The sequence below is a fragment of the Elgaria multicarinata genome, chromosome 1 (genome assembly GCF_023053635.1).
Source record: "Elgaria multicarinata webbii isolate HBS135686 ecotype San Diego chromosome 1, rElgMul1.1.pri, whole genome shotgun sequence".
Lineage (NCBI taxonomy): Eukaryota > Metazoa > Chordata > Lepidosauria > Squamata > Anguidae > Elgaria > Elgaria multicarinata.
This window is the reverse complement of record NC_086171.1, coordinates 160,524,171-160,549,152: the sequence shown is the minus strand read 5'-3', so window position 1 is coordinate 160,549,152 and position 24,982 is coordinate 160,524,171. Positions and strand designations below refer to the sequence as shown.

The 24,982-nt window shown below is 41.3% G+C and overlaps 1 protein-coding gene across 4 annotated transcripts in view; it reads left to right on the top strand.

The window, feature by feature from the left end:
- Window positions 1-7,376: 7,376 nt before the first annotated feature.
- The window catches only part of C1H6orf89 (chromosome 1 C6orf89 homolog), a 39,044-nt gene continuing 21,438 nt past the window's right edge, over window positions 7,377-24,982 (top strand). The window contains exons 1-4 of one of the 4 annotated variants that reach the window (XM_063140824.1): window positions 7,426-7,452; window positions 11,470-11,666; window positions 17,254-17,460; window positions 18,462-18,627. In XM_063140824.1, the coding sequence (XP_062996894.1) occupies window positions 17,272-17,460; window positions 18,462-18,627 (355 nt within the window). In that variant the 5' untranslated portion in view covers window positions 7,426-7,452; window positions 11,470-11,666; window positions 17,254-17,271. Of the gene's footprint in view, window positions 7,453-9,948; window positions 10,009-11,374; window positions 11,667-17,253; window positions 17,461-18,461; window positions 18,628-24,982 lie in introns of those variants that run through there. The other 3 variants (XM_063140816.1, XM_063140844.1, XM_063140834.1) reach the window with 3 other exon arrangements.

Below are 24,982 nucleotides of genomic sequence, written 5' to 3'. Positions count from 1 at the left end.
TATTATGTACCTTGATTTGGGGTGGGTGCGGTGTGCTATTTTGTTGCTCTAACTCAGGCAGCAAATGACCTGGACCAGCCCTGCTTGGAAAGGTTGCAGAATAGTTGAGAATATCTGTACTTGGCTGTGCACTTTCCTATTTTTATTTTTATGCCAGAGATTGAGGCTGCTTTGATCAGGACCAGATCATCCATCAGGCTAACAAGGGCCGGATCTACACTACTGCTTTAAAGCGCTTTATAACAGTTTTAAAGCGCTTTAAAGCCGTTGTGTAGATCCGGCCAAGGTCTTGGCCTAGGTCCCATGATTTTCATAATATGGCATTGGTGGAGTTTACTAATTTCCCCCTTAATGTGTACTGGATAAAGGGGCTTATCTCACTGACATGGCACAGGACCTATTATTTTTATAATATATCATTGGTTTTGATGATGATGCCGGCACTGATTTTTTTCTAAAAAAATTTGAAATGTGAGTTAAGTATGTGCTTTGATTTGTAGAACAAAAAAATAAAATAAAAATTAAGTGGTCCATCAAGACCCCCAGCAACAAGACCCCCAGCAATTTTCAAGTAGTTTGCAAGCGGGAAAAGATTGAGAACCACTGCTCTACACACCATTTTGACAACAAGCCAGAGAAAAGTCACCAATGAATCACACACCACTAATTCCCCCCACCCCCAATCCCTTTTGCTGACGGCCAAAATGTTTTGGTGCCTGAGACAAAACATCAAAAAGTTGGCTCCCCAACATTATAACAGTAAATTAAGTAATTGTCAGTTTGTTGCAACCTGAGGCTGCCTCACTCTGCATTTGGTAGTACTGGGCCCATACTCATACAGCCATTGAAAAAGCACTGAGAAGCCTATATTTATTGGCACCCCGCCATCACCTACAGAGTTCAGCATTTGTCCCAGCAATCCCAATTCATAAACTCCCACACACCTTCTCCTTGTAGAGTATTATTCATTCCCACTTGGACCCATTTCAGCACATGAACTGCAAAGACCCTCTTGCTGGGTGGCCCCACTCTGTTTCATTTCATTTTCTTGAACTGCCCAGGGAAATGTATATGGTTCAGGAGACCAGCTTAGCTTTCCCCAAAATAAGAGGCAACTCCCCCAAACCCAACGCCCATTTATTGCATAGGGGTTTGTGAACCTTCAGTAATTTCAGTTGGATTATAAACATCTTAATAATGGAATGTCATTTTTATTGCTTTTTAATTTTACCATGCATATTATTGTATCATTGGTTTGCATTTTCTTGTTCATAGTTCTCTTGTGCTAGCAAATATATGATTGGCATAAGAGTACATATTGAATTATATTATAGTGGGTTTTTTTTTTAAAAAAAGCCATCATAATTTCTCAGTTTCCATTTCATATGCATGCATGCACATGTGTGATTAATAACTTTTGTCAGACAGATCACTGGCTATTGTACACATTCAAAGAAGGCAATTCATGATGATCCAATTCATAATGGAATGGAACTTGTTGGTTGTTCATGGGGGGAATGTGAAGTATTTATATTCTATAAGTCATGAGACAGACCAAAGTATTAAGTGATGCTCTGAGCAAATTTCCACTCAAAATATGCCACTCAAATCTACAGGAATCTGGCCATGAACTTCAGTAGGATGTAGATGGCAATAAGGCAAACAAAAATGTCCAGTTTGCTTGGGTGAATTAAGGATAACTCATGATAACTTCCAGCTCATAATGACACTAGCATTGCCATTATGAGCTGGACGTTATCGTGCCTTCCTGGATTAGTTTCTTGTAGGGTAGGCCCTGCCATGCAGCAAGTGGTGAAGCCACCTGCTTCAGGACAGCACCATGAGTGGGAGGAAAGCTGAAAGCAGGAACTGGTGCTTGAATGATGTGGCAGGACATTTTAAACTGTTGGCCCAGCTGGGTGATGTCAGAGGTAGACCATTTGGGCTCTACTTCAGGCAGCAAAATGTTTTGAGCTAACATTGGCTTCGTGCATATTTGTCATATTATATCAAATGCCTCCTAAACATTTAGAGAGGTTTACATGATGAAGCTGTCCTCTATGTGGACTCTTGGTCCTTCATTTGTGGGTACAGAGCTGCCTTTTTACTATGGCTACTATGTGAAAGTAAGCTTTACTGAAAACAAATACATGTGTTAAAGATTGCAGTGTCAAATGCTTCTCTCAGCAGAATGGGAGGGGACCGCTCCCCTCCCCTTTGCAGCCCCCATGTGTCCTAAAAATCTGCTCTGAAGGGCTAGGGGAGCCTTTGGAGCAGATTTCGGGTGGGACAGGGGAATGCAGAGGAGAGGAAAGGAGAAAAAAGACCCATTGAACAAGCAGAAGTTCACTCATGCGGCCATTGGATTTTTCCTTGTGTTAAACAGAACAAATATTTAACCATTCATAACATTTAAAATCTCAAACTCTTACAATTTCTTTTCCTTTCTACACACCCATACACAAAAGAAATCTGAAATGAAAAAGCTGGAAAGAAGAGGCCCAGTCTCTCTCTCTTTGGCTGCTAGTTAAAGAGACAATTAGAACTGCAGGTCTTCTTAATTTAATTGCTTAACATCTAGAGCTAATCTATAGCATCTAGAGCTGCTGCTTGGTAAGGTAAGAAGCAGAAGTAGTTCTTAATTTTAAAGGCTCCAATCTTATACACATTTACATGAGAAATGTCACTGAAAACAATGAGCCTTACTTCTGAGTAGACATGCATAGGATTGCACTTTACATATATAAACAAAGAATCCGATCATTAATGTTACACCTAGAAGAAACTAAGAAGCTAAGGGCATCAAAATACCAATCTGATCTGCAGAATAAAATGCAAATTTATTGTACTGCTGTTTAATGTTGTTTTAAATATTGTATTGATTTCAAAAGTTTATGTATACCACCCTGAAATCTATGTTTGAATGAAGGTCTGGTTTATACATTCTTTAAATAAAAAACTCCATATATTATTAATGTACAGTCCTTGTGTCTTTATGATTAAAATGGATTTAACAATTACCTTTACCCTTCTTTATTTTTCTCATATAGATTTTTTCTCACATATATTATTTATCTGTTAAAGAAATTTAAATAACTGTCCACAATCTACGTTAGAAAATAGGAATCACAAGTACACAGTATGTACTTTTGTTTACATTAGTGAAAGTTCAGCCAGGAACTGGGTTATAGACTGATTTGTCATAATTCCAAATTTCTGCCCAAAGGGGTTCTGAAGAAACTTCTTAAGCTCATCATCAGGTATTTACTAAAACATCTCAAACCAAAAAATAATTCTGTGACCCATTTTCAAAACACACCATATAAAAAGTAGAAAATCTAGATCAATAGTATATTCAGAGCCAATATTTTATTGATTGAGTTAAACATCAACCCTTCTAAAATGATTCTAGGGCATTTCACATTGAATGTTTTTTTAATATATAAAAAGAGCAATTTACTTAAGTAAACCACGAGATAAAAACTTCAAGTTGAAATGTCTGGATGAATAGGAAGTGGTTTGCCTGGTGGCTAAAAGAAAGCAATGTGAACATCAAGCAAGCTAGGGAGGTTGTGGGCTCTCCCACCCTAGAGGCCTTCAAGAGGCAGCTGGACAACCATCTGTCAGGCATGCTTTAGGGTGGATTCCTGCATTGAGCAGGGGTTTGGACTCAATGGCCTTGTAGGCCCCTTCCAACTCTGCTATTCTATGATTCTCTGATTCTCTGATTCTCAAGGAGAGTGTTCCATAGTTAAGAGTCTTCTCCCTTGTTATACCAGCTTCACTTCTGTCAGGAGTGGTACTTGAGAAGGGCCTCATAAGTTGAACTAAGGCAGCCTTCCCCATCCCAGTGCCCTCCAGATAGGTTGGACTACAACTCTGGTCATCCCCAGCCAACATGGCTAAAAGGATGGGCAAGTTGATATAGGAGAAGGCACTCTTTAAAAGTAAGTACTTTAAACAACATTCAATGAGTTGTAAACACATGGAAATTCAATTCAACAATTATAATTACAAATTCCAGTGATTTATCTATTGGTCTGGCTGTTCTTTGTTTTTCCAAAGTCCTGGCATGGCTGCACATAGGCAAAAAAGGATTTCTAGTAAACTCTTTCAGTTGTATACAGAAGGTGGCGCTTTTCTTGCTTCTGTCTACTCTTCTCCAAATAATACAGCAGAGGCTGAGTGTGCCTTACAGGTTGTTTGTTCTTGGTTGAATATTCTCCACAAGATGGCAGCAAACACAATTTAAAATTCATCAATTGTATTAACAAGGCTCGGCCAATTTGTATTTCTTCCAGAATTTAAATCTGTAAACAACTTAAAAAGCAACAACGATGAAATTAGTTTTCTAATGAAAACAGCTGTTTGTTTATAAGCAAATTGCACTAGTATGAAGAAAAACTATACACTGATCATTAATCAACTTATAAACTAGAGTGAAACTGTGTTTCAGTGACTAAACACAGAGATAATTACTATAGAGCATAAATAATACCAAGAATGCTGGATTTAAAATGTTACTTCATTTGAGTTTATAGAAGCAAGGAATTATCAACTATCACACTTTACAAGAAACATTAGTTTAAACAATTTATGCAGCATTATGGCTCTAAAATGTTCTAGTCTAGGGTTATAATTTTGTAGTTGTCATGGATTCCTAACAGGGAGATAAAAATGCTGCAGAAACCAAAGTCCCCAAACTGGCATGAAGATAAATGAATGATTATGTCATTAAAGAAGAGGGGGAGGGGGGGGAGGGGAGATAAACACTAGCTACATATTTTAAATGATGGTGCTGGGTAGGTCATCAAAAATGTGGGAAGTGATAAGTGAAAGATCAAATTGAAGAGAGCAATGGTGGAAGATGCTATATAGGTAGCATGGGAACATGGAAATGTGGTGATAAGCGTGGGTCACCATGTTGTAGGTGGCAGCAGCCAGAAATGCTGCAGCATAATGTATAATTATGATGTTGTATATTGGTTTATCTTATTGGGCCCGTTCAGATGACACCTTTAACCTTGCTGGTTAAGTTTTTTTGTTAAGCAGCAGGGTTTGAGGTGTCATGTGCAATGCATTTTGCTTAACCACGTACCCCTGCTAACCACATTATGGTCGGCTTCACTAACCCTGTTATGCAGGGTTAGCAGCAGTAACTTTGGCCTAAGGTGTCGTGTGCAATGCACCTGTGGTTAAGGACACAAAATCACAGAGCTAGCAGTATAGAGTGACCCCAATAGGCCTGGACGCTCTAGCCTGCAGGCTCGCTTGCTGCTCCTGATTGCTGCAGTGTTAGTGTGGCTGCGGCGGCTGCCATTTCGAGTCATTGGCCCTGTGTAATGCATGCATCACTTTTTCTAGTGATACATGCATTTCCTTGGGCTGTGTACTGAAGCCATGCCAGTTTTTACTTCCTACCAGCATTTATCCCATACGACCCAGTCCTGAAAAATTGGTAACAGGAGTAAGGGAAATTGTGAGGGACTCTCAAAATGGCAGCGGGACTCCTCAAAATGGCTGACAACATATATCAGAACAGCTGACCCTCCCAAAATGGCAGTGAGAGAGTGCCTTCTGTGTAAATAAAACTGCTGGCATAACTCCTGGCCACTGAAAGGGTGGGGGATCAATAATCCAGAACGGTGTATGGTGTTTGAGCCACAGAAAACTGGAATCGCTAACTTCAAGGCACACTTAGTAGAAGTAATGGCTGCTGACTGTATAGATGGAACTAAAATGGCGGGCGCAACTCCAGCTCCCTTAGCACAAAGATTGCTAGGATATGGGGCGGAACATTCAAAGGATTCAGGTGGTCATCTAACAGGTTTGTGGTTAGTGTGTGGTTAAGGAAACCAGGAACTGGACAGGGTTAACAGTGTTGTGTGCGACCGTTCTGCTTGTGGTTGTGTCATGGCAACATTAAAGTCTGCTTCTGGAAAGAAAGTAAGGACAATTATGTATAATGCATAAATTCAATGAACTATAGCTATGCAGACATGCAGCTACAGTTTTCAAAGCTTCAATGTTGCACAGAGTTGTTAGAAAACAAAAAAAATCTTTTGGAGGTTTTCAGTCATTTGCTATTTGCTATACATTACTGCCATGTGACAATGGCACTGCAAATTTTCCTGGCTGGATAGCTTGCATGCACTCCTGCCATGTCACCTTATTGATGCTGGTTCACAGCAGTGATGCTGTAGGTCTCTGGGGGACTTGTAGCAAAAGTGGTGCCGTTTAGACACCCCCTTGCAGGTTATTGTGAGGAGAGCTTTCCTAGAGAATATCCAATTTCATGTGATCATCTTAACTGATGAAATTGCTCAATACAACACAAGATGGGAGATGAGTAGCCATACCAGAAGAATTATTTTATTGTTGTTGGGGAAACACCTCTCAGGCCCATCCCCTAATCTAGGTTGTTGGGTGTGTGAGCAATGCCTGTAGTTTCCAATTTAGAAGAGGCTTGAAGCACCTTTTGAGGAACTGTGTGCTCACTAACATACAGATATTTTCACTGTAGGTGTGGAACAAGCCTCATAGCATCTTTCTCCAGGGCCTGCACTGAAGGGTGCTAGAGGTCCCATTTTTTTAAGGGATACCTCTTCTTAAAGCACCTCAGCATAAAAACCAAAAGGTTGCCATCCAAGTTCCAATTGTATAGATGAGCTCCAGGGTACATATTGTCTGAAATTTTCATCTAGCAATTCTGCTACAATAGGATCCTAAAAAGGCGGCAATTAAGGTTGGAATCCTACACATTTACTCAGAGGGTTATCCCCACTGAACTCAGTGGCCTTTCTTCCACGCAAATGTGCATATGGTGAGTGTACAGAGAGGCAATCTCAGGCTTTCTTATAATCTGATCCTATGCATGTTTACTCAGAAGTGAGCACAACCTTAATCATCATCATTTTAGGCATGCCTACTCAGGAGTAATTCCACTGAACTCGATGAGATGCGTGTTTAGTAAGAAGTAAGTGAGTCCAAGGAGGCAAAGAGTACAACCCTAGGCATGTCTACACAGAAGTAAGTCCCACTGAATTCAATGGGGCACTGGGGACTTCCTCCCACATGTGTACTTACTAAGGATTGCAGCCTAAGCGTGCACAGAGCTTGCAGCTTTACTTGGGAATAAGCTCCCCTGGACAACCTGGGGCCTCCTCACGAGTAAACACCCACATGGCCGGGCGGCGCAATCTGGGGCAGAATAAAGGGGTGGCCAGCTCTCTCTCTCGGCACATGAATACGCGGCTCCGCTTTTTAGCTGGCGGTGAAAAGAAGCCGTCGTGGCGAATGTGCTGCGGCGAAAGTGCGGCCTCGCTCCGACCAGATCCCGGAAGCAGGAAGCGACGAGCCTGTGGTTCGAGCTCGCGTGCACGGGCGCCTCGGTCCCATGTGCCCTTCTTCCGCCTCTCCAGCCTGGTGGCAGTCGTGCGGGCGGTCCATGGGGTGAGAGCCTGGCGAACGGGAGCGGGAGGGGCGCTGCCAAATTCGGGCGACCGGAGTGGGGGCGGTGTTACTCTCGAGGTCCAGGGAGGCGAAGGGCGAAATGCGGGAGGAGGAGGAGGCGGCGGCGATAGCCCCGAACACTGGGGGAAACGTCGCTGGTGTTGTGTGAGGCGCAAGGGAGCCCAGTTCCAGGTTGGCTGACGCGGGGGCAGAGTGGGGCGTGGGGTTTGTGGCGAAAGTCCGAGCAGTTGCGGCTGGCAGCTCCAGTCAGTAGCCATGGCTTTCCTTGCCGCCCCCCGCATGTTCCTGGTGGCTGCCTTGTGATTAGCGTGACCAAATGTGTAATATCCCTGTCATCTTTTACATCCCTGGAAGTAAGTCCCATTGAACTCAGTGGGGCTTACTTTTGAGGGCATATTCCACTGTTAGCGAAGAGCTGGGCGGGGGAAGGGGAATTGACAAATACAAATCCCTTTATCACTGGAGGCGTTAGAGGGTAACTCTGAATTCCAAACATTGTGGCCCCACACTTGTTCCAACATATTTGCTTCTGTAGCACAAATCTGAAAGTGATGACTCCAGTCCAGTGCGCTTTTGTTGTTGTTATTTTTGTGTGTTGACACTCAGATTCCTTGTGTTTACCAGCTCAACAGTGCTACATAATGCATGAAGGTATTCATGATGAGTGTCTTAGGTATGCAATTAATTTCATGTAGGTGAATGCCTGCCTGCAACTATGCAGTCTCATGCATGTTTGGTGTCTTTTCCAGAAAGTGATGGACTCACTACTAGCTCATACAGAAACTAAAACAGTAAAATTGCAGAGAACATCTGCTTTTAAGAGTTACTTTAAACTGACCTCCAACCTGGTGCCATCCAACGCCTATCAGTCCCAGTCAGCATGGTTATGGGAGTTGTACTCCAAAACATCTGGAGGGCACCAGGTTGGGGAAGGCTGCTTTAAACAATCTCAGTTATTAGTGTTGATAAAATACTTCCCTTAAAATCTGGCATGGTTTAAACTTTGGTTTTGGAAATTTGATGCTGATGTTAGCACATTTCACCAAATGCATGCAGGGAGTTCTAAGTGTTACAGGGTTGAGGTAAGGGACATAATGGGATTTCTTGCAGTGCAGTTGTGAAAAATAGAATTGTTGGGTAGCTCATGGAATTACAGTTATGATGCTATTACTGTTTGTAAAGTTTTGTTGGTGCCATCATCCCATGTACTGATGCAAGCTGATTGCCATCCTCTTGTCTGTTTATACCAGGAGTGTATAACCTCAGACCCTGGGGCCAAATCCAGCTTGGAGGGGGGATTTCCAGTCTGGCCTCCAGGGGTTCCTAGAAGGCCCCACCCCTTTCTCCAAAAACAACTGTCATGTGGTGGTTTCTTGGCTTTTGTGCAGCCCCCCCCCCATTCTACAGGATTGAAATGCTACTCATAAGCATTAATTACTGATAGTAAGAGCTATTTTTGGTATTTTGATTCCACCCATTTTGCCTTTGATTCCACCCATTACTGAAATGCAGTTCCCGAAAGCTTCTCCAAAATTGAATTCGGCCCTCTGGCTAAAAGAGGTTCAGCACTTCTGTGTTATACAGTTTCTCTTTACAGTTTGTGCTATATTTTTATCCACCCACATGCGTGTTATGTAAGGGTTTGCATGGTCTGTGTGCATGAGCACAGTTGTATTGCCTTGAGTTACTGTACCAGGAAAGCATCCTTTCTTGCTGCAAAATTGCACCTTGCAACTTTGCACTGGTACATGAGCCCTTGCATGATAATCCATAGGACCGAACTAAAAGTCAGCAAGCCTTTGTGGATAAATGACTGCAGTAGAAATTTGCAAAGCTAACTTCAAAATTTAGATGTGCCATTCCAATCAAAACTTTGGAGTTGTGCCTCTGTGGCCGTGATTCTGTGCATCCGAGAGTAATCTTCTGAGTAAGCATGCATAGGTTGTATGGCAATTTTTTAAAAGCATTTGTAAGAAGTGGAAGATTATTGCTCTTGTTTAATCCATTATGTCTGTGGAAATGTAAGACCAGAGGGATTCTGAAGGTCATATGGTCCATTTCCCTGCATCAGTAAATGATGGTAGGGCCTACAGTGTGTGGTTCATTAGGGATGTCAACCAAAAATTATGTATACGTTTAATTCAAATCTAGCTGGGTTGAGCAAGCCATTATGCCACATATGACATTATTACTCTTTTATGCTGTAATATACTAGAAAGGAACACAAGGATATCAGGATCACAAGCCAGTTGCATTTAGGGAAAGTCTTGGGCATAATTCTGTGATACTTGAAATAATACTAGACTTAATGTTGTGTTGACTCACATTAGATTTATACACTGTAAAAAAACAACCAGTATGTGCATGAATGTCAACTAGTATTTTAAAAAAATCATGTTGTAAATTAAGGAACAGGGAATCCACAACCTTCTAGATGTTGGACTACAATTTCCATCACCTTTGACCATTGGCCATGCTGATGAGAACTGGAGTCTAACAACATTTGGAGGGCTGCAGGTTTCCCGCTCCTGTTGTGTAAGGCATTTTCTGAAGGCACTTGACTTACTTGGGTGATACTTTCCTCAGCTCAAACAAATCCAGTAACATTTTGTGCTATTCTCTAGTAGGAACAGTTAAATATCTGAGTTCCGTTGTGGAAAAAGGGCTGGCTTTCCATGGTAGTATAATATTCAGTGTTATACTCAATTACTAATATTTTGTCTGTCTGAGGGGTTAGAGCTCTGACACATCTCATTTGTCACTGATGAGCTTTAACAACCAGTAGAATTATATCATATTTTTCCTTAGAACTACATATGATAAGCTGCTCAGTGGATTTTGCTCTAGGGAGTTAGAAAATCGGTGCTCAGTTTTGTAAGGACTTCCGTTTGACACTGTCTAGAATTATAAACTGACAGTTCAACAAATGGGATATATAATTCTGTGCTTGGTGTACAGACTTTCAGTTCATTTATTCTAGCACTTGCAACAGTGCTTAGAGCTATAATGGGGGGGGGAACTAAATAAGAAAGTGAAATCGGCTCTTTCTTTGCCAGCTCTCAGGTTTTCAATGGCTTAAGTAAAAGAAATGAAATAAAATGTTATTCTTTGTAGGATCTGCTGTGTATTTTACAGAGATGCATAAAATGGCACTAACCATATCTTAAAAATCCAGTAAGTCTCATCTAGTAAGGAGACTGGAGATAGGATATAATCTTGAAGAGAATTGAAAATATTGTGGAACAGGCATTGTTGCCCTTGGTGTACACACCCATACTCTCTATCACTTATTTTTAAATTCTCATCTCTGAAATAGTTTTCAGAGTTTGAAACCCAGTCTTTTATTTGTACAGGAGTTTGAGTCGCTGCGCCCATGCCATTTTGTAAGCATTTTTCTAACCCGAAAAAAGATTGCATTATTGTGTTTGCAAACATCATCAGGTACTCCAGTCTAGCAAAGGAGATGTGATATAGAGGCTCAGTCCAGACAACACGTTTCTCAGTGGTGGTTTTAGAACTCCACGGTAGAGCTTTTACACCACCGTTGAGAAATGTGTTGTCTGGTGGGAAAACTCCACGCAACGGTGGAGGTTTTTTTGGTGGTGGGTTCCATGGCATTTTCTGTTGTGTTGAGTTGACTTTTCTCACTTTCTACAGAGTTTCCTGGCAAGAGCGGCAAAAGGAGCAAGTACCACTCTAGGAGAGCTGCCAGGATTGTTTTTTCGCAGCAATGCCTGATGGGATACAATAGGGAGGATTGAGGAAAGAGAGAGAGTGGAGAAACTGTCAAACATCGTGATGGATTTTACTTAACTCCACAGTAGCCCACAGTCATACAATGGTGGAGTTAGAACATGTTGTGTGGGGAAGTGCCCCCTAAAAACTCCACTGTTTAGTTGAGTTTTCACACTGCATTGACTAACGTGTTGTCTGAACTGAACCAGATTCTTGCTTCTGCATCTTGTTTGGAAATCATGCTGTGTGTTTGTTTCCTAGGGCTAAATCTCTAAATCTAGCAGCTGGAACTACCCAGCTCCCAGCTCTGAATCAGGATCTCTGAATGCGAAGAGCTGTACTGACAGTGTCTTAGTCCGAGTGACAAAGCTTCACCCCACAAGCAAGTTAAACACCAATGGGAGCTTAGCAACAGTGTGAGGAGGCCGGGGCAGTCAACTCTTCCCTCCCTTCTGATAGTAAGTTACTGTAAATGAATAGCTATAAATATAAACAAATAACTCTAAATAAATTCCCAACTAAACAACTTAGTTTTCCAGGTAAACAAAGCCAATAACAGCAATAATAATGAAGAAGTTATAAAGGGAGAAAGCTAGCAAGGGTGTGGTGATTATCCACTGTATTGTACTGAGTGCCACATGTATGACTGTCTGCCAGCTGGACAGAAGTAATGGGTGTGTGCTTGGTGTAATGGGTTCCTGACTCCGAGGGAACAAGTTCATTCCCTTGAAGCCAAGGTTGATGACTAGGAGAAGCCAAGAGAGTCAGAGAGGTTGGTGGATGAGTCCTTTGGGGACCTAATAGCAGTGTTCCAATCCTTGGGTGGCAGTTCCTTTGTGTCTCGGGGAAGGAGGGCGTTATTCTGAGGAAGAGGGAAAGATCCCTCGGAAGGGACCCATTACTTGGAAGATGACCAAATATCCTCTCACATCGAGGATGTGCCTCAGGGGAACAGGCAGCTTGTGATAGTGTGAGATTCAGTCATTAGACAAGTAGACCGCTGAGTTTATGATGGGTGTGTAGTCCTCGTGGTAAATTGCCTGCCTGGTGTGAAGGTTGTGGATATCACATGCTGTCTAGATAGGAAAAAGCTGACAGGAGATAGGAGGAAGCATCGGGTTCAGGTTGAGTCATCTCTAGGGGATGAAGATGAAAATGTTTCCAATCACCCAAATGTAGAAGAGGAGAAAAAAAGGCCATGAGAATATGGTGAAACATGATAGCCAGCATGTTTCACCATATTAGCAGAAGATGCACACTCCAGAGTCATCTGGGAGGTGTTCCTATGTAAATGCTAGAAGCCTCCTGGAGTGCCTGGTTTTAAAGGAGAACGTAGATATAGTGAGCATTATGGAAATGTGATGGAACAGAGAGAACCAGTAAGATACAGTCATCTCTGGAAATAAACTCTATATGAAGGACAGGGAAGGGTGTACTGGAGGAGGTGTTGCTCTGTATCTTGAAGAAGGCATAGTGTTGAGCAGACTAGAAAACCTAAAAGGGGAAGACTCTTCCAGAGAAGCACTGTGGGTGACAATACTGAGCTCCAAAACTAATTTAGTACTTAGGAACAGGCGGTTGTTCTGGAGACAAGAATGCTCAGGATGATCTCGAGATGGAAAATAAAATCAGGGAGGCCTCCAAATGAGGAACTGTTGTAATAATGGGTGACTTCAATTCCCCCCCCCCCTTGACTAGATAAATGCATGTTCAAGTCATGACAAAGAGATCAAATTTCTTGATGCCCTAAATGACTGCATCCCAGAACAGCTGGTCATAGAACTGACCAGAGGGAAGGCAAACCTAGATTTAATCCTAAGTGAAACCTAGTAAGAACCTAGTAAGAGATGTAAATGTTGGTGAACCAACTAGAAACAGTGACCAGAGTGTGATCCGTATATTTAAGTGGAAAATTGCCAACAGTCACTTTTGACTTCAAAAAAGAAACTTCTCGTAAATGAGGGAACTGGTAAAAAGGAAGTTGAAATGGGGTGGGGAGACAAGAGGCTTAAATCCCTCCAAAATGCTTGGAGGTGACTCAAAGCCACAATAACAGAAGCTTAGCTTGAATGTATACTACAGGTTAGGAAAGATAGCACCAAGTCCAAAAGATCACCAACGTGGTTAATGATCAGTGTCGAGAAAGAAAAGAGGGCTTCTTTCAGAAAATGGAAGTCTTGCCCAAATGAGGAAAACAAAAGGGAGCACAAACTTTCACAAAGGAGGTGCAAGCAGACAAGAAGAGATGCAAAAAACGTTTTGAGGAGCATATTGCTATCAACATCAAGGCCTGCAGTAAAGAAATCTGTACATATAACAGAAGCAGGAGACCAGCTAGGGAGGCAGTTGGACTACTGGAAGATAATGGAGTTAAAGGAGTACTAAAAGAGAATAAGGATATTGCTAAGAAGCTGAATGAATTCTTTTCATCTGTCTTCACTGCAGAAGATATAAGGCAGATATAGATAGGATGGATGTTTTCAGGAAAGGAGCCTGAGGAACTGAAGCAAATAGTGGTGACAGAATATGAAATTCTTGACCTTACTGACAAATTTAAAGTTAATAAATCACTGTGGCCAGATGATATCCATTCTAGAGTTCTTAAAGAATTCAGTTATGAAATTGATGATCTTCCAAAAGAAAAATAAATGTAACATGTCCAAAAGATCAGCCTCAGTACTTGAAGACTGGAGAATGGCCTCGGTAACACCGATTTTTAAAAAGGGACCCAGGGGGGAATCTGAGAAATTACAGGCCAGTTAGGTTAATGTCTGTTCCAGGTAAGTTGGTTGAAAGCATTACTAAATGTAAAATTAGTATGCATATAGAAGGACAAGCCGAGCTGAGAAAGAATCAGCATGGCTTCTGCAAAGGTAAGTCTTGTCTGACTAACCTAGAGTTCTTTGAGAGTGTTAATAAATATGTGGATGGGGGTGATCCAGTAGATATTGTTTCCTTGGATTTTCCAGTAAAAATCTGGATTTGGATTGGATTTGGACCAATTTTGATGGCTTTAAAAAGGGATTGGACAAATTCATGGAGGAGAACGCTATCAATGCTACTAGTCCTCATGCCTATATGCTACCTCTAGTATCAGAGGCAGTATGCCTATGTACACCAGTTGCTGGGGGACATGGTTGGGAGGGTGCTGTTGCACTCATATCCTGCTTGTGAGTTACCTGTGGGCAGGTGGTGGGATACTATGTGAACAGCATGCTGGTCTAGATGGACCCTTGGTCTGATTCGTCATGGCTCTTATGTTCTTATGAACATAAGACTATGCACTGTGGACATATCAAAGCTGCTGCGGCTCTTCCCTTGCAGGGTCTAGAGGCCTGACTCAGGGACTACAATTTATCCTTTCAACATCTCATGAGTAAGGAAAGTGAGATAATTGTAAAGTACAGCTTCTGCTGAAAAAATGATATTAATAATAATTAATGTATTTATTTGTTACCCTCCTCTCCCTCTGGATTGAGGCGGGGTACAACACAAATGCAAAACACCATAAAATACATATAATTCATCAAAACATATAAAACTAATACATTATTAAAAAGCAGCACACTATTATTAAAAGGCATCTTAAAGTTCAACTGGGTAGGCCTGCTGGAAGAGATCAGTCGTTATGGCTTTCTTAAATTCCAGAAGACACTTAAGTTGATGAATCTCTCCTGGCAGGCCATTCCACAGTCTGGGAGTGTCAGAAGAAAAGGTCCTCTGGATAATGGTTGTCAGCCTTGTTTTTGTTGACTGGAGTAAATTCTTCCCAGAGGACCTGAGTGTGCGGGGCGGATTGTACAGGAGAAGGCGATCCCGCAGGTAGCCTGGACCCAAACCATGTAGGGCTTTAGAGGTAATAACCAACAGTTTATACTTTGCCCAGAAACTAATTTGCAGCCAGTGTAGTGATTTTAAAGCTAGTGTAATATGGTCACCTGGCTGCCATATTTTGTACTAGTTGAAGTTTCCAGACTAGGCACAAAGGAAGCCCTATGTAGAGCACACTGCAGAAGTCGAGCCTTGAAGTTACCAGCTCGTGCACTACCATCTTTAGGTCTTCCAACTCTAGGAATGGGTGCATCTGGCGTATCAGCCGAAGCTGATAGTAGGCACTCATTGCTGTCGCATCTATCTGAGCTGTCGTTTGGAGCGACAGATCCTGGAGCACCCCCAAGCTGCAAACACAATCTTTCAGGGGGAGTGTAGCCCCATCCAGAACTGGTTGACACACCTCCAAGCCCAGGTTGGGGGCTTTGACAGTAAGCATCTCCATCTTGTCTGGATTCAGCTTCAGTTTATTTTTCCTCATCCAGCCCATAAAAACAGCAATCATGCAACTATGTGGTTGCATGGAGCCATCATACACCAGAACTTTAAGGAATACTTCAGGAAGAGCTTTAATGCTCTGGTTATTTCATGCTCTTGGGGTCCTTTTGTGACATTTTCTGTTGTTCAAGAACAGACTGTCCTTGATGTTAATTTGTAAAGGGTTTCATGAATAACGCAGTACCATCACAGTAAAAGAAAGGGTGACTGAAGAGACTTGACTAAATGGTTTTTTTTGTTCCGAAAATAAATGTTTAATAAATGCTAAACATTGAGACAGTTCAAATGTTGACCTGTAACATTGCTTGTGTATTGCTTTTGATATCTCTTGACTATAAATAGCTTGCGTAGGTCAGATCCTCATCTGTAAAGAGGGGGCATAGATAACACTGTGTTCACTACACGATAGTTACCTTGCATTCCATTAACTGAAGATGCCTCTTCATTTCCATTATTTCTCTGTTGCCTTTGATAAAACCTAGGATTGATGGTATAGTTTCTTTCTTTAGATACAAAAGGAACTTTGCAGGAGCAAATCAAAGCTCTATCTAGTCCAGCATCTTATTTCATACAATGGCTATTTAGATGTTTTCAGGAAGTCCACAAGTAGGGCAGTATCTCTCCCCGGCTTATTCCCCATCAACCAGTATTCAAAGATGTGAAGCACCTGCAAAGGTTAGGGTTTCACCTAAAACTGTAAGAGAAATTTAGCAAAGAAAGCAAAGCTTCTATGCCTACTCTTTTTCTTTTCGGTGTAAACAAAATCCTGTTTTTATAGGATCTATTATGTATTTTACTGAGATTAGGGTGGATAAAAATCAATGATTTTTTGATTTAAATTGGATTTTTTTTATTTAAATTGGATTTTTTAAAATAAAATGCTTGTTGAGGAAAAATCTATCTAAAGGTAGTTTTCTATTTAAGATATAGTCCAAAGGTTATTCATCATGAAATAAGGATTAGTTTTTAATTATGTAGCATGAGTGTTTAAATTTTTTGGTAAATGAATTCCATTAATCCATTCACAATGTCATGCTCTTCCAGAGGTTTCTGTAAGAATATTTTTCTCCTTCCAATAAAGTACAGCAGAAAAGTTGTCCAAATATGAATGATTCATCTATTAAACTGGAGATAGTTCACCTTGCAATAATTTCATAATTATCTATGATGTGTTTCTAATAGTATAACCAAATCAGTATTTTTTTGATATAACAGTAAAACTAATCTGAAAAGTTGCTATTCTAAAAATGAAACCTTCATCTGGTTGTAAATATTAAGATTATACGAGCAAGAATGGGTTGTGTAAAATATAGCGAGGAAGAGTGCACTTTTGGGGTGGGGGGGGGAAAGTCACATGATTAAATCGAGTCTTTCTGAGTAGTGATTTAAATCCACCCTGACTGAGATTAATAAAAATAGCCCTATATTTTAGAAAGTTTAAGGTTTATGTATGTATTTATGTATTGCATTTCTATACTGCACAACAGCCGAAACTTTCTGGGCAGTTCACAAAAATTAATGCAAAAGCCTGGTTGTCTAAACTTAACTATTTCCCTTGTGTTTGAATGGGTTATTCTTACCAGTTCTCAGACCCAGCTTTGCAATTGTATCATAAAGAAAGATTGCTTAGATTGGGAAATTGCTGTCCCTTCCTTCCATCTTTCTTGTGGCACTGAAATATTTTGATTTGTAACACTTTTGAATTTTTCCTAATAGGATTTTTCACCAGAGGACATGGAGCTTTCTGCGAGTGAACTCAGCATTTACGATAAACTCTCAGAGACCATTGACTTGGTGAGACAGACTGGTTATCAATGTGGTATGTCAGAAAAGGCCATTGAAAAATTCATCAGACAACTCTTGGAAAAAAATGAGCCCCAAAGAGGACCCCCACGTTACCCTCTTCTGATGTTTCTCTATAAGGTAAGTCATTTGTGAATGACCTTGTAATGCCCCAAATCATTTCAAAAAGTGTGCTAGAATTTGAAATCACTGTAAAGTGGAACATAGTAGTCACAATGTAACAGGCTAGGTAAATGCATGAATCACACCAATAACATTTGTTATTCTGCTTGCAGTCTGGGAGGAATGTTAGAATTGTTAAGGGTTTTGGTCTCTGGTTTCCTGACTTAGTTTCATTACTTAAAGCTTACTGCATGTTTGCCATATTATTAAATATGGCATAAATATCTAAGGGGGTTCAGTATATCAGGGGTCTCCAACCTTTTTGGACTTGTGGGCGTGTATAGAAATTTGAGAAACTTGTGGGCACCCCCACAAAATGTCTCCTATGGAGAATATGGCTAGTCATGTAATGGCTGACATGGGCACCATAGTAGTCAAAAATGGGCTAAAGAGGGGTGGGGAGAAATGGGCCCATCTGCTTCATCTGGGAATTGTTCATCTTTTTTGTGTAACTGTAAATAATGATCAGCCTCTGAATTATGTGCGGGCAACCTGTGGGCCAGGTGAGATCTTCGTGCTTGTCCACACAAGTGCCCAAATTGCCACTGCGATGTGCTGGCTTTCCCATGAAAGTTGTGTTCCCATAGCCTGTGAAACAGCTCTGTGTATGTGTGTTTGTTTGTGAGGTGGACCAGGGGGTTCTGGCTGAGGACAAGCCCACTGTGAGTTCTGGCCACGATTACTGGTTTGGAGCCCATGGGGGCAAAAAGGTTGTCCATCCCTGCTCTAAACCTTTATTTTGTAAACTTTGGTGTTAAAAGTGTTTGTGTGCATGTGTTCTCTCTCTCTCTCTCTCTCTCTCTCTCTCTCTCTCTCATACACACACACACACACACACACACACACACGCACGCACGCACGCACATTCTCCCTGAGATCCTGAAATGGGAAAAAAATCACTTTGTATACATGCCTAGTTACTGTAGTGAGATTAATCTAATGCTTGTCTTCTCTTGCAGGGACTGGTTACCGTGGGGTTAGTTTTACTAACTGCGTACTTCATGATCCAGCCATATACCCTTTCACCACCTGAAACTACACTTTCCAGAGCCCATGCGTGGGGCTCTCTCATTAGTCACATCAGACTGCTGCCTTTACCCATTACCAAGAAGTATATGCTTGAGAGTAAGGAAAACTTTTATATATTTACCTAGCCATAACAGAAGTAGGATCCATTGCAGATGACACATATGATAAATACTTCTGAGTAGACATGCAGAGGATTGCACTGTTATTGAGGTTTTCTGCACTCCTGATGTCTCTCTCCTTTCCTCCTCCTGGCTCTAGCAGCCTGCCCCAGAGCAGGGTTTCTAGCTTTTTTCCCCTGTGCTTTTACGACTGACAGATTAGCAGGTGAATCTTTTCCTGGCATTTTTTTTCTTCTTACACAGTTTTTAAAAATAACACTTTGGTAAACTGAATTCAAAGAAAACTTAGACAAATCTTTTTGGCAACTGAATCAGGCTTTCTTCCGTTCTGGATGGCTTCTTTGGGATGCAGAAAACCTCTTCACCTGCCATATCAAGTACTTTTGCATAAATGACATCTCTAACACTTGCTGTAGAATTATTTGTATACTAACACATTTGTATACGAAAATGTTAAAATCCTGGAGATCTGCTGTGTCTTCTCCCACTTAGCCAAATGTTTTCAAAAATACTAGTTGCTATTGAAATAGTTCAACAAAGTGCACATAAAGTGAATCATACCAACAGGCCACTAATGGCAATAGGGAGTAAGATTGCTCCTCCTTTGTTTGTACCTTGCTGAAGTGATTGAAATGTATAACTTAAGGAACGAACAATCCGGATTTCTTTCACCAAAAGAGAAGAAGGCACTCCAAGGAAACCTGAAATAAGCCTGGCCTTTTCTCATAGAACTTAGTTTTCAGTTGCTGCAGGGAGGTCTTGGAGTGGATAATCCTGATATAATAAGTCACCAAGACTTAATATAAACCACACATGGGTGGGGCAAAACTGTCTGAATTGTAACTAGCTGAAAGGTCATTATTACTATGCTGCCTTCTCAGGCAGATTGGTTAAAAACCTTATCATTGCTGCATATGTTGCTTTTAAAAAAGTACTTGTATTATTCCTGGGAATGTGTGGTACATAAATTGTCCAAAGAATAATAATAATTGAGCATAAATGTGCCTACTTTTTCCTTAGTGACTCATATTTTTACATTCTGTTTATCATAGTGGCATTTTTACAGATAATTAGAAATGACCCAAAGTAAAAATTTCATATGTAGAACTTTTTAAAAAAATATTCACAATTTTTATATCCTGTTGTTGTTCTTCCAGTTCTGGAACATAGGGCAGCTAACAACACAACCATCAAAACAACCTTCAAATCTAAAACTAACATCCCTAAAATCACAATACAATAAAAGAGCAGCAATAACTCTCACTAGGAGTTTAGAGCATCTAAATGACTGAATTAATAAAAAATGTATTCAGTCTTTGTTTGAATAATTAGACTGTGGATGCAAACTTGATATCATCACGGAGGGAGTTCCATAAATGGGGTGCCACTACAGAAAATCCCCCATCTCATGGCACCACCTTCCTAGCTCCTGCTCTTGGTGGGAGATCAATAAAGCATCTTATACTGATTGGAGGGCATGGGCCAGTTGGTAACAGGAAAGGCACTTTTTCATGTACTTTGGTCCCAAGTCGTTTAGGGTTTTATATGCCAAGCAAGACTTTAAATCGCCCTCAGTATCTTATTGGCAGTCAGTGCAGTGCTTTCAGGATGAGGTGATATGATCCTACTTTGCTGCTCCCACCAACAGCCAGCCTGCATCATTCTGCATCAGTTGCAGCTTCTAGACCATCTTCCTGGGTAGCCTCACATAGAGCATGCTGCAATAGTCTATCTGGGATGACTGAGTCTATTCCAGTGGCTCAGCATGAGTCACAGAGGACAGGCTCTCCAGGTTTGCAAGCGGTTGTAGCTGGGCATAGGTGTCCCTCGCCACTGAGGCCACTTGTACTTCTAGTGTCAGCTTGGAAGCAAGGCACAGCCCTAAGCTACTAACCTGTTTCTTCAGGGGAGTGCTATCCTATCCCTAATTTCTGGATTTGCGAACCATCGACTCATAGAATATCTTGTCAGGTTTCAGCTTTAGTGTATTGGCCCTTGCCCAGCTTGTCACTGTCTCCAGACACAGTTTCAGCACTTTCACAGCCTCTCCTAATTCTGGTGGAATAGAGAGAGCTAGGTGTCATCTGCATATTGATGACATTTCACTCCAAAACTGCTCCCAGCAGTTTCATATAGAGATTGAAAAGCATGGGAGATAGAATTGAACCTTGCACCATAAATGCCAAAGAGCTGAGGAGCAGTCTCCCAATGTCATCCTCTGGTAATGGCTGTGCAGATAGGCTTCGAACCACTGTAACATAGTGCTGGTATTGAAAGCTATTGAGAGAGCATGAAAAGTCAATAAGGTAACCCACCCTCCTTCCCTCCCTCTGTCTTCTAGTACGGGTCATCAACAAGGGCAACCAAGGCTCTTTTGGTGCTGTATCCAGGGCTGAGACCAGATTGAAATAGGTCTAGATAATCTGTTTCATCCAGGAACAACTGCAGTTGGGCCTGACAAGGAAGCCTCTGCATGAAAATTCAAGTCCCCTAAGACCATGCCAGAGTCCTGCTCAGTCAGGGAGGCTCTTGGTCAGCAGAGTAGGCAGTACACCAACACCATCCCTGCCCCACCTCTGCGGTCCAGCACGAGGTTCAGCCCTTCCACCCAGTGCCCAAGAGGACTAATTTCCTGTTGATCAAATTGAAGTTTTTATGATTAACTGCAACACTATCCCTGATTTTATTTATTTATTTATTACATTTTTATACCGCCCAATAGCTGAAGCTCTCTGGGCGGTTCACAAAAATTAAAACCATGAAAAGTATAATAAAACAACCAACAGTCTAAAAAACACAAATGCAAAATACAATATAAAAAGCACAACCCGGATAAAACCACACAGCAGAAATTGATATAGATTAAAATACGAAATTAAAACAGCAAAGTTTACATTTAAATTAGGTGTTAAAATACTGAGAAAATAAAGAAGTCTTCAGCTGGCGATGGAAGGAATACAGTGTATTTCTGATCTCCACATTTGGTCTGGTGTGGAACTGAATACGCAAGTGGACAGAGCTAGGTATGGTCAGGGCTTCCCAGCTCATCTAGCCAGGTCTTTGTCACCCACACCAGATGAACCCCCTCATCCACAATCGGATCATGGATGATTATTATGTTTTCTTATGGACTGACCTGGCATGTGGGAAAGCAGGTCAATATGACGACTCAAACGTGTGGGAGTGGGTGACAAGCATCAACTGCCTGACCCACCATGATGGTAGTTTCTGCCCCTGACATCATCTTTCTGCCTAGCTAGGATCTTGCCCATAATGGCAACCCTCTGTGACACACTCCATCCCCCATTTCCAAGGCACATAAGACCATCAGAGGTTGCCTTACTATTTAGAGCATACCAGTTACAGAGGCTTCCCTGTCCATAAACTGATCAGAAATTAGAATCTTCTAAGCTTTGACCATATACAGGGAACAAAACAAAGGATAGTGGCTCAAATCTTTTCTCTCTGCAGAAACATACCCTTATTGGTTTCATAGGGCTCCTCTAAAAGCGATTTATTGCTCACTTGTCATTGGCCACTCACAGAAGTTTGCGGGTCCATTACACAATGTTGTCAATGAACAGGATGTCTCCTGCCATATCCCCTGGAAATCCCACTTTTAAAAGTAGCGCAGATAATGTGGTAATATAAACAAAAAGTGGGATATCCCAAAGTGTAAACTCGGTGCTGTGCAACAATATTACCACTAGATGGTGGTGTCTCAATGAAAGTGCACAGAGCACGCAGAGAGAGGAACTATTTAATTCAAACCACGTGGACGCCTATGTAATTGAGCTGATTGCAATCCCAGAAAGAAAGCGGAAGCAGAAAGTGCTGGTAAGGCTGTGAGATTTTAAAAAAAATGTAGAGAAGTTCAGAGTCTTCATTTCTGAAGCAACTCTCTAAATGTACTGAACATGAATGTCCTGAAATCTCATGCATGTCTTTTAAGAGACAAAGTATTTGTTACATAAAAATGGAGGGTGTGTGTGCTTTATTCTTTCCACACCAGTAATTTCCCCCCTCAAAAATCACACCGCCCAACTGCTTATTTTTTTGCACAGTTCCAGATGCATGTTTACCAGGGTAGATATGCATCTGGAACCTGTCAGGGGAAAAACAGCTGGGGAGCAATTTGCAGTGAGGAAAAGGCCAGCGCAGAAAGAGCTATGTGTCTCCAATGCTGCTTTTCCGTTTGAAATGGAAGCCTTCCAGTACTGCTTTTCATTAAAACAAACAACACAAAAACATTGGGGCTCCATTACACATGTAATGTGTAGTTCGCCACTGTGAGTTCTAGTCCTATACATCATTACTTGGTAGCAAGTCCCACTTTGTTCATTAGAACTTATAGCCTAGTAGGCACGCGAAGGAGTGCAGCTCAAATAGTTTCCTAAGTATTTTTACATAAATATTGTTACATGAGAAATGAGATTTCTGCTCAGACATTGTCTGTCAAGGCTGTGTATACTAAGGCAATGACTTTTCACGGTGTCCTGCACAGAACTAATTGCTTATCTAATAGCACTCATGCACTAACACCATGCAGGTGTTTCCCTCAAGTGTTCTATCAAAGCATGATGGGTGAGGGGGCTGCAGGGCTACACAGACTAGCTGCTTCCTCACATTGAGTGCACTGATTAGCCCTGCCACCAGTGGCCAAGTATATCGCAGGGATGTCGTCTGGGAGCTGTTCATGTCAAGGTTTCTACTGTGCACCCACAGGTTCTCTCATCAGATGTTCATGCTAAATATGTAGCTGCCACGGAGTGGGGGTAGTTAGCACAGCTGCCCTGCATGAGGGATAGAGATGTAAAGGCTGGAGGGGAACCCTCCATCCCCCCAAATTGGGAAAAAACTGTTCTCCCCCCACAAAAAAATTTCCCCAAAAATTCTGGAAAAAAGGTTATATTCTCGTTCTGCTCCTCCATTTTTTCTGTTCCCCCCTCCCAGGCCTTCACATCTCTAGTGAAATATTTGCTTAGGGTTGTCAAAAGCTAATTGAAGGGAATGTGAAGGAATAGGGTTATCTAGTCCTATTAAAGACCTTGAGGCCTCCTCTGGAAGAGGGTCAGGGAAAACAAGTCGTTTGAAGATAAGGATGTTAAGTTTTGCATGGGTGTCTTGATATACATTTGAAGAAAAGCCTGATGGATAATGAATTGGCCTGGGCTGATGTGAATTTCTATATTTGTAGCTATTCTGTAGACCGTTTTGATCGTTTCTAGCCTGGCAGCTGTCAAAGCCTTGGCAACTCCATATTCCAGAAAGCCTGCATCTTAAATATGCTTAGCTCACTATACTTCCCCTTGCCCTGGGTCTTGCATTCGTTGGCTGTATAGTCGCTCCCTGCAACTCTTAAACTGGGAGGTAATAAAAGGGGGGTGAAAGCTGCTGCCATATCAACCTGTATGCTCCAAATGGAATATAAAGGACAATACAAAAAGCAAATGTCGCTAAGCAGCTTTGCTTGGATGGAGAGGAATTCTGTTCAGAGACTGACTCATGCTAGATGTCAAATATCTTGGAAACACTGTTTATATGTGTCTGTTGCTGCATTATAACTTCAGTACTTAATTGGCTCTCAAAAATACAGAAGTTGGCCCTTCCTGTCTTAGGAAAAAGTTGTCACAAGGATTTATTTATTTATAAATGATGTTACAATATATTTTAACTCTTTAAAATGCACTAATATCAATCACAGTGCACTAATATCAATCACAATCAACATAAAACAAGAGCTAATGGGAATTCCAGTATCAAGTGGCTACTACCCAAAAGTTTCTAGTATCAGTAGTAGCATCCACAGAAAGATCTCTTTTTTTTTTATTCCAACACAAGGAGAGGTGCATGTATGAGAAGATGCTTAGATATTTAATCGGTCTATTTACCTTCCCATGAGTTTGACATTTTCACTATTATCTGCTGCCAAGATAGTTAACAAGACTATCCAGAATATTTTGGCTATTAAAATTGGGGGATAGATTAATATTCCCTTTTATACGGTCTGTCAGCTTCTTTGTAGATGAATGTTATATGGAATAGCATCAGCCACCTTTGAAATAATCAAAAAAGAAAAGTCCTCTATCACTTGTCAGCAGCTGTTATTGCTGCTGTTTTTTTGCCATTAAAAGTAACATCTGGATTCTGTCCAGTTTATGAGAAAGAAATTGTGTAATGGCTGAAGCGAAAGCATCCTTTGTTCTAATTTTAGTTAGTGGGACCTGTATATTCCCCTTGTCTTTGAACATCTCATCCAAAGTGTTGAAAGCACATTATTCTGGAATCAGAAATCATGGATGTCATAGTCCAAAACGGCTTGTGAAAAGTTT